This window comes from Hibiscus syriacus, unplaced genomic scaffold (genome assembly GCF_006381635.1).
Source record: "Hibiscus syriacus cultivar Baekdansim isolate YM2019G1 unplaced genomic scaffold, ASM638163v2 tig00020682_pilon, whole genome shotgun sequence".
Taxonomy (NCBI): Eukaryota; Viridiplantae; Streptophyta; class Magnoliopsida; order Malvales; family Malvaceae; genus Hibiscus; species Hibiscus syriacus.
The window spans coordinates 301,300-311,846 of NW_024062499.1; the positions used below are offsets into that span (position 1 = coordinate 301,300).

Sequence of the window (10,547 nt, forward strand, 5' to 3'; positions counted from 1 at the left end):
TGACATACCACGAACTGTATGAACATCAACAAACGTGACATACATTTTTGTAATAAAGTTTGAATTTTGATTGGAAGTATCAACCATCATAGCAACATCTTCATCAGTGGAGATATCGAATGTTGTATATGTTAAAGGAAAAATTTCAACCGAAAAGTTGTACTGAAGTTTAGACAATCTTTTAGTATTTCCAACATGAGCATTCCTTGAGATTTTTTTATTAATTCCTCAATAGTGATGTTTCTCTTGAATGTAATGAGAATATAATGATCTGATCGAAAAACAACCCCAAATTCATCTTCCTAAATTTCTTCATCATAATAAACAATAGCTTAGATAAGATTCATTTTGAAAATTTGAGAGTCTGAAAGTTTGAGAATTTAAGGAGATTGAGAGTCGTCGAACTATTTTCTTCAATTATGTTTGATGAGGTGAGACACTATAACATGGCAGAGACTCTCTGAAAAAAAGGGAAAACACTTTCCCTTGAATGAGCCTCTCAGAAAATTATGTGAACTGAGATTTTTTATATGTCAACAGTCAAGGAATTGTCCCCATCAACACTATATATTTGATGGGATGAGATAATGACATGACATATATTCTCTGAACAATGGAGAAAGTGTTTCCCCTACAATTAGTCATTCCTTTTTTGTCTGATTTTTTTATTTATTTTTTCAGTCAATTAATTGAAGTAGGGTTCTTAATATAGGGGAGGGGAGGGAAATGGGTGGTACACGATGGAAGGGAAAGGCGCGTCCTAGGGGATGCGCCTTCCAGAACCCGGGTAAAGTGCGCCCCGGTGGATACGCCTTCCACGTGGCGTGTAACTGGGAAAAGGCGCATTACACCTAATGTGCTTTAGACCTGACTCGACATTGGTGCATTTCACCAAACGTACCTTATCTCAAAAGGGTGTTAGATCGGGAATATTTGGACAAAGGGTGTCTGACCGAGGATATTAGGAATTAGGGTGATTTTTGGATAACAACGATCACATTACCTATAATTACGGAAGGTATTTTAAATTTTTAAAAATGATACGATTATATAAGAATATTTAATTATACTTTTTGTTTAATAATACAGAGGTGTCCTACGAATAATTATTCAAATTCAAATTCTCTACAAAAAATAATAAGGTGAACATTTCGTACATGTTAAAGGACTTCTTCTCATTTTCCTGGTTAGTATTTTGTTTTTGTTGCACTTCTCAGTCTAAGGGTTTGTTTGTTTTCATGTAATTAGTTCTTTGAAAAATATTTTTCTTATTTCCTGGAGTTTGATTGGCAAAAAATAGATGGTCAATGTAATTCATTTTCTTGGTCAACTGAATTTCATTTGTATTTTCTGGAAAATGACTTACGATTTGATTTTCCGTAAGTGATTTTATGAACTTTTCACTTCAAATCACACGCACTCAAAACATTATTATCTTATATATTTAATATTAATATATTATTTTAGTATCATTTTCATAAAAATATTAATTATTAAATTATATTTATTGATAATTTTAATAATAAAATATAATATTTTTATTATTATTATTATTACATTATTATAATAATAATATTATACTTTTATTTTAATAATATATAATAAATTATTAATAGATTAATATTATTTATTAATTTCATTAAAATAATATTATAAAATTATTGAATATTTAAAACATACTCCTTAAAATATAATATACTATTTTTATTTTAATATTATTATTTGAATAAAAAAACAATATAATTAATAATATATTATTCTTATTTTAATAAATAATTATTATAATATATAGCAATTTTATTTTAATAAGATATAATAATCTTAATATTTTAATAATAATATGGATAAAAGTAAAATTAAATAAATTAGTCTAATCTTTTAAATTAAATATTATTGTGTTAATAAATAATATTATTTATTGTATTTGATATTTATAATAAAAATTAAAATATATATAAATCAGTGAAAAATAAATCACAATATCATCCAAACACCACAAAATAAATTTTAAAAAATATTTTTAAAAAATATTTTTAAAAAATATAATTTATTTTTCAAAATTTATTTTCCCTGGAACAAATTAACCTAAGAATCGACCGCACGGTGGCTAGGTCATATCAGCAATGGACATTATGTGAACTCTTGGGTTCGTTGTTGATAAAGGGATTTCCGGACCTCTCCAATGGGTTTTTTTTACTCTTCCTTTTATGATTTAACTGGAAAAGCTATTTTTCAAAAATGAAATTGTATCGATTATCCGAGGCTGATCTTTGTTGACAATTTTATCATTTTTTTTTAGAAAATCTGTCGTTGGGTGATATTATTAGAAATATAAAAGGAAAAACAAAGAAACTGGGCATTAAACAGATTGCCCAAAAAGAAGGTGAAAAAACTAAACAAAATAAAGTGACTAGAAACACCAGAAAACTAAAGAAAGCAGAGAGACATAGTTGAGAAAACACGAAAAGAGAGAAAAAGCACGACGATGAAACTTTTGCTCCATGGGAAGGAAACTCATTTGAGCTTAAAACAAGAAGAAGAAAAATGAGGAGGGGCACAACAGATCCAGAAAAGTCCTCCTCTGCGAAAAAGACCAGAAGAACTTCAGCTTCAGGGTGGATCCAGGTATCGACGGTCGGCCGCCGCTAACTCGAGAATGACCGTCAGTAGAATCTTCTAAACCCCTTGTGGCTAAAACATGAGCGTCCTGGTTAGGTTGTTTAGGGATGAATTGAAAACGACAAACCTCAAAGAATTTTATTTTCTCTTCTTTTATATCGGTGATAAGGGACCTCATTTCTGAAAAATCGGGACCTTCAGAGTTGATGCGTTTTACAATGGAGAGTGCGTCACCTTCCACCATTAACAGAGTAGCATATACTTTGTTGACCATCAACCACTAACAGAGTATCAAAATTAACATTAACCTCTTGTAAAACAATTAGCATTGACCTATTAAATACTAGAATAAAATCTAATTCATTATTTTCTGTTGATTACTTTCTAATGCATTGATGGTTATTATGAATTCATCTATAGGGTATATAAATCGTGTCTATGAATAATGATGATCATAATAAATTAAAAACAGTAAATGAGAGCTTGACATGAACTGAAGTCAAAAGTATTTAATTACTCTAAATAATATAAACACCAGAAGACTGCAGCTTAAAAGGAAGGGACGGAGCCATGTAGGCCCCCCAAAAAAAAATTACCATTAAAAATAAGAATAATTATTAATTTAGACCTTTAAATTTTGATTTATTTTGATTTTACCTCTTATTTTTTATTATTAATTATACTGTCTCATTAACTAAAATTTTGGCTCCATCCCTATTAAAAAGGTTTCACCGTAAGAAAATTCAAAGTCAAATATAAAGAAAATGGAAGCAAGTGTAGAGTGCCGTGGTGGTCTCAAGCATCTACTCACTATTTCTGCAAAAATACTAATCAATCAAATAAAGAACGAGTGGGGTACATGTTGAGACTGATAAAAATCTCAAATATTTAGGGGTTAAAGTCAACTAACTTTTTCTCTAAAGATTATTGACGTTAAAGTCATATTTCTTATTATCCTATACAAGTTTTTTTTAGGGAAAAAAGGATTATCCTATATAAGTTTAGTAAACATTTATTGATATTTATAAGTATGGTTTATACAATTATAAATTGATCTCATACATATATATGATAATAGTTCTATTCAAAAAAAAAATATGATAGTAATTAATGCATTGAAAAATAATAGAAAAAACTAATGGATTAGAAATTAATGGAATATTTCAACAAAACAAACTCAATTAACATTTATAATCATGATTTAGACATTATTCTTTGATTTAAAGATTTGAAAAAATCTTAATCTAAACACTGTATATGATAACATTATAAAAACTGGTTTCAATGATTAATCAAAATAATTGCTTTAAAAGTTAATTCCTGTCGATTTTAAAAATTATGTCCGATTAAGTAGAAAAATTAAAAATTAATAATTCATCACTTTATGTTTATTTAGATATCATCAAAGTATTGGGGAAGATATACTATAACTAGTCAGTAATAAAATGGAAAAGAACAAAGCTACATACATTCTAGTTACGAGGAAAATTACAAAGCTTCCGGGTCACCTTTTCCCCATGGATTTATGCCTATTCTCCAAGCTCAGCAGATGGTTTTTTTCCTTGGCATATTATTATTCCAAATAATTTACATGCGTAATATAAAAAAAAAATCTTAGTACGAACTTGTTGGATTCGATTTTTACATAATTTCATTGGTAGAAATAAAATAAAATTCCAAAAACAGACATGCTTGCACACTTTACACTCTTCCTTTATCTCTTGAAATTAGTTTGTGGGACAGAAGCGAGACCACCACATAAGAAAAGCATGACAGGCAGTTAGTTCCAAGCATGCGACCCTACAAACCTGCCAATTTTCTTGCATTTTGCCCGCTTTCTGTGGTCCCCACCACGTATCAGCACTCCCTTCAATCACCCTGCCACATGTCATCCGATCACCGTTCTCCACTTGGCTCCATAGCAACCTTAACAACCTGCCTCTCCCTTCCCCCTTATAACATGAAGTCATCAACGTATATTTTTAACTTCTCCATTTGTATTCATCTGCCTTCAAGCTTTTATTGTAACTCCGTTCTTTTTCATGAAAACTAGTTACAAAAGTTTGAAGCAAAGCAAATAAATGGAGAGTACAGATTCATCGTCGGTTTCGCCGCACCCGCAGCTACCACCAGGGTTCCGATTCCACCCGACCGACGAAGAGCTAGTGGTTCACTACCTGAAAAAGAAGGTCGCATCTGCTCCTCTGCCTGTTACAATCATAGCCGAAGTTGATCTTTACAAGTTTGATCCATGGGAGCTGCCAAGTATACATACGTACACAAAAATTTATATTTGACCATGTTTTCATTGAGCAACTAAACCGTGTAATTAATCTGTAGGTAAGGCAACTTTCGGAGAGCAAGAGTGGTATTTTTTCAGTCCTAGAGACAGGAAATATCCGAATGGAGCAAGGCCTAATAGAGCCGCAACTTCTGGTTACTGGAAAGCCACCGGGACCGATAAGCCCATTGTAACTTCCAATGGAAACCAAAAGGTTGGTGTTAAAAAAGCTCTGGTGTTCTACAGAGGTAAGCCTCCCAAAGGGATCAAAACCAATTGGATCATGCATGAATATCGCCTCATCGACAATATTTCTACTTCAAAGCCTCAAATTACTGATCTACCCAACAGGAAAGCTTCTTTACGGGTATGTGTTACAGTCCCCGTAAAACTAAGATTCATATCATTTTACCAAAGCCATTGTGTTTTCAGCTTGATGATTGGGTTTTATGCCGGATTTACAAGAAGAATAATGCCCAACGACCCATGGAAAGGGACACCATGGAGGGAACGGGGATGCGTACTGCGACACTGCCAACTCCTAACAATCAAAATCCAAGCGCTCTAACATCAAAAGCTACCACTTACGGTTCATTGCTACAACATGAAGATAATTTCTTTGATGGGATATTATCAGATCAGGGGATGCGAGGCAGTTCCAACATTTCACAACTACCAGTATCGTCAGGCTCAAAGCCAAATTTCCCCATGGCGTTTAGCGTTAAACCAGCACTTCCTCCACAGTACTGGAATGAACCGGATTCAACAGGTTCAGAATCCGGGAAAAGATTCCAGCAAGATGATGTAAATGGTAATAGCAGAGATGATACCAATTCCTTCGTTTCTTTGCTCAACCAGCTTCCTCAAAACACTCCGTTTTACCCAGGCACCATCCTTGGCGATGGGGTTTCCCTTCAACACTTTATACTTCCTACTTCCGCGGATGACTACAAGTAGATATACCTTTAATTAATTAAATACTTCTGCCTACTTATTTAAATGTGTGAAATGAGGTGTAACAAAATGTATTATTATTTTGGAACTATTTAGGCATTATATAATAGATACAACAGTTTATGCTTTCCTCCACGGTTGATTAGCCATTTGTTCTCTTAAATGAATCATATAATGTGTGAACCTCGCCCTCCTATTTGAGGTCAATTTTCATCATTATTTTAATGCATTTCCGGATTATCTTCACCTTCATTATCAGCATGTTCCAAGAAGGCGTGGCTAATCTTCTGATACAGTTATGCAGAGGTACGCAAGCAATAGCAAAGCTTCTCTGCAGTACAAAGGGATTTGGCGCCATCCTCTTCAAAATTGGAAAACGAGCTTTTAAAACGCCAGAACACTCACCAATAACGTTTCTTAATTTGGCACGTGCATAGTTGAATACCTCTTCTCTTATACGTGTGAGCACCATTACGAAAATCTTCGAGATCCCAAGGTATGTGCGTACGTTGGCGCAAACAAAATTCAACTCCGAAAAATTATTTTTTCAATTTCAAATTATTTGAGTCAATTTGAATCACCAATTCGGTTTTAAAATTTCGAGTTATTCGAAAACCTGACTAAGTATTTGATAGGTTTACGATTTAGTCTTTGATTTCATTATTCATTCAATTTCTCCTTCCTGTTAAGTCCATTTTATTATCAAATTTGAACCACGTGCTCCTAAACCATCGTAAAATATATATATATTTTCAATTCATTTTTTATAATATTTTTTTATTTTTCAATTTAGTCTCTTAGTTTTTTATAATTTCTTTATTTCTTCAATTCATCATTTATTTTACGACCATTTTTTACCAAATTTAAACCACATGCTCATATACCACAATAGAATACCTATGAAACTTTAATTTCTTACATTTTTTACTAAAAATTGACTCTTTTTTATTTAGTCCCATAGCTTTGCATTTTATTCAATTTGATCTTTTAACTACAATTGTTTGTAAATTTTTTCTTCTCATCAGCTTCTTACTCATTTATACTCATCAATTCAAAATATAATATTATGAATATATTTTATAATTTTAGATTGTATTTTATATATTAAATAACATTATAACGTGAAATGAATATTATATATATATATATATTATATGGTTAGAGAAAGTAAAAAAATTGGAACAAATCCTTGTCATAATTTTATAAATAATTATAATAAAATTAGTATAGAAACTTGAATTTTTTAAACTTAACTTGACTACAAAAATTTTAAATTAAGTTCGAGCTATAAAATATGACTCGTCAGCTCTAAATTATTTTAGCTTGACTGGATTATCGAATGCTCCGTACGTCTAAGACAATGACATGAGAGGTGATCTTACACTCCACAACCATCTTTTAACTTCCTTGCTCAAAAACGTTCTCTTGTTTGGGCCGTGAACTTCAATGCTAGGGGAGATGGCGTTTTTGCCCATTACCGCAACTAAAATTAAAAATTAGGGTTTTAATGCACATTGACTTTTAATTAAAGATCTACTACATTTGTTACAGTACAAGATGAGGTGACGAGTTTCATGAGATATTATTTTTTGTTACTTACGTATTATTTTAATTTTTTAAGAAGTACTATTATATTTTTTTTCCAGTAATAGACTTAAAATTAGAATTGAAAAAAAGCGTTGGAACTCGTCAACTAGAGGTGACAAGTTCGTTGAAGTTATTAAAAATTACTTTAATTTTCTAAAGTTTTTTTCATGGTTGTTTTTTGTTTAATATTATAATTAAATAATAAAGTCGTAATGCTGAGGTTACGTGATTTAAGTGGCCATATTCAGTTGTTTTTTTTATCTTTTTAATGTGAGGAGTTCGAACGATCATTCTGATATATGGAGAAAAACAATGAACCATGAGAAATGCACATTAAGAAGTAAATAGGACAAACCTTACACACACTAAACAATGAATCAAATCATAAAATTCATAAACATATGTTGCATTATTCGTTATGATGTTATACTCTTCGAAATCAATAGACTCGTTAGAAGTAATATTAATTTCTTCAATTCTCCGTGCTTTTTCTTGTTGCCGTTCACGTACAAATTGGAATCATGCTTATGAGTCTCCATCATCTATGTTTGTTGCTTCGTCATTTGTCTGAGTTGTTGGGATGTTCGAGATGGAAGCAGCATCCTCAAACGTATAAGCAAGGTCGAGATCATCGAACTCTACAAACAGATCGACATTAGACAAAGAATGATAGAAGTATGTCTCAATCATACCAGCAAGGTCACTATCATCGCTTAGATGAAACCTCGTGCATGATAGTGGAATTCTATAATATAAAAAATATATTATTCTATTGCTTCTTAGTTGAACCCTTCTTTGTATATTGAACTTCAACTTTTATAGTTGAATAATTTTTTGAAACACATGGTTAAAGATTTGCAATCATAAAGAATAGTTGCATGAATAGTTGTCATGTTTGAAAAAACTCAAGATTTTGGAAGTGAAAAACTAAAATTGTTCTAGACCGGTAAAATATGTTTCACCTAACACGTATTTATAGGAAAAAAAGTTTGTGAACTGGAAATTTTATGGCATGGTGCATTATTTGAGATAGCTGTTGAAATGCAGTTTGTAATTGATATGAAGTGATATATCAGTATTGAAAATTCTCAGAAATAAGTTGATATATTACTAAAAAGTTGCTGAAGATGATTGATGGGGCATTGAAAAGTTGTTTGCATTTTCTGGCATGGTGCATTATTAGTGGCATTTTCTGAAGATTATTAATGGCCCGTTTTGACATTTTCAGGCATGGTGTATTATTAGAGATGACATTTCAATGAAAAGTTACTGAAGCTTATTAAATTGGCTTACTTCATGTAAATCTTCAGCAAAAACCTTTCTCCAAAAACCTTTTTGAAGCTATGGCTAACAAAATTTTCACTGTCGTTCACTCAAATGGCCAAGTCACTAAAAATGATGATGGTGTTGTGTTTGTCACAGAGGCCTGTAAACATGATGTTCCCTGTAGATGTATCACATCGACAAATGAAGAAAAAAATTGAGAGCAAACTTGAAGCTTCTATCTCATGTTTGAGTTATCGACACCTAATTTCAGAGAATCCAGTCAAATATGGAGCAATCCAGCTTGGCGACGATAACGATGTAGCTGTTACGGTTAGCCTGCATTAATCTTTAAATAATCAACTAGTTGAGTTATACGTTGAAACTGCATATTTTCCTATATTTTCAACTACTACACCCGAAGAAGCAAGACCATCAAATGACCTAGATAACCTTGTCGAGTGATTTGGTGAAACCCTTGTTGATTTTAGCAAGGATGATGAAACTTTTGTTCCACTGATGCTAGACGATGAAACACCAATAATTGATGATTCTGATATCGCTGAGGCTACTTCAGAGGGCCAAGGTTTTGATATAGAGGGTGATATCTGAGAGGCAGCGATTTATCGTGGTTATGCATACTCGAATCCTCAGTGAGTCAATCTGAGATGTCACAACCCCAAATACCTCACAATCATCATCTAGTGCAATGCATGATATAAGTGATGATGCCATGAAGAATCCTAAGATTCCTTATATATAGTGATATATGCAGCCCACTGGGGTACATCGGAAGAAGAATCAACAGAGTTGACAGCTGGGTCTCAATTTAAAATTAAAAATGATGCCTAACTAGCAGTTAAGGAATTTTGTCTAAAAGCTCATATAGAATTCATTGTTGTTGAGTCTGGTCAGAAGACATACCTTATCAAGTGTATAAACAACAATATCGGATGTAAGTGGATGATACATATGTCATACCTACAGCAAAAGATGTTGTGGGAAGTCGCAAGGTTCCACAACCAACACAGTTGTACGTTAATGTCCTTGACACAAGACCACAAACACTTAGATTCTAATATTATATGTGCATACGTTAAGCTTTTGGTGGAAAAAAATGCAAGTATTCTAGTTTCAATGATAGTGGTATCAATTTGGAATACATTTGGTTATATTCTGTCTTACTACAAGTCGTGGATGGTGAAAAATAAAGCTTTTACACTATTATATGGTGATTGGGATCAGTCGTACAATGAGCTTCCATATCTGTTGATGCATGTATGCATGTCAATGTAGATCCATACTCATACGTTGATGATTGTTATAGCTTGTTTACTATGTACAACATATATAGTTTTGAATTTAAGTATCTCCCAAACGCTGCATATTGGCATCCAACTATTTTTGAGTAATGGTTGCCCAATCAACAATTACTAAGAAATTTAAAGGGTCGTCCTAAATCTAGTCAAATTCATATTGATATAGATGATCCACAACAAGAGTAAAGTCTACCAAATTTGTGGCAACCACAGAGGTGAATGCCACACCAGGAAGAAATGTTCACATCTTCCAAAATATCGATCGGGCTGATAAACCTTCGTATTTGTATTGCTTCAAATGTTTTCTGTTGTACATGTTTTGGATAAATTATCAATATCAATAACCATATATTTAACTAAACTCAAATTCTTACATATATTTAACTTAAATCAAATTCATACATATATTTAAAACATTTTTTCAACAAAATAAACAATTTTCCTCTTCTTCTTCCTCTCGATAAGTCGTTTGCTACTTCGATTTTCTTAGTCTTCATTCTTCTTGTTCTTGTTCTTCTTGTTCT

At 32.1% G+C, this 10,547-nt stretch overlaps 1 protein-coding gene across 1 annotated transcript; it reads left to right on the forward strand.

Annotated features, from left to right (window-relative positions):
* The first annotated feature begins 4,621 nt into the window (after positions 1-4,621).
* On the forward strand, positions 4,622-5,904 carry LOC120209888 (NAC transcription factor 56-like). The gene is made up of 3 exons (XM_039208772.1): positions 4,622-4,884; positions 4,960-5,267; positions 5,333-5,904. Exons 1-3 carry the CDS (start codon positions 4,701-4,703, stop codon positions 5,855-5,857), a joined length of 1,017 nt encoding a protein of 338 aa, XP_039064703.1. The 5' UTR covers positions 4,622-4,700; the 3' UTR covers positions 5,858-5,904.
* The last annotated feature ends 4,643 nt before the right edge of the window (positions 5,905-10,547 follow it).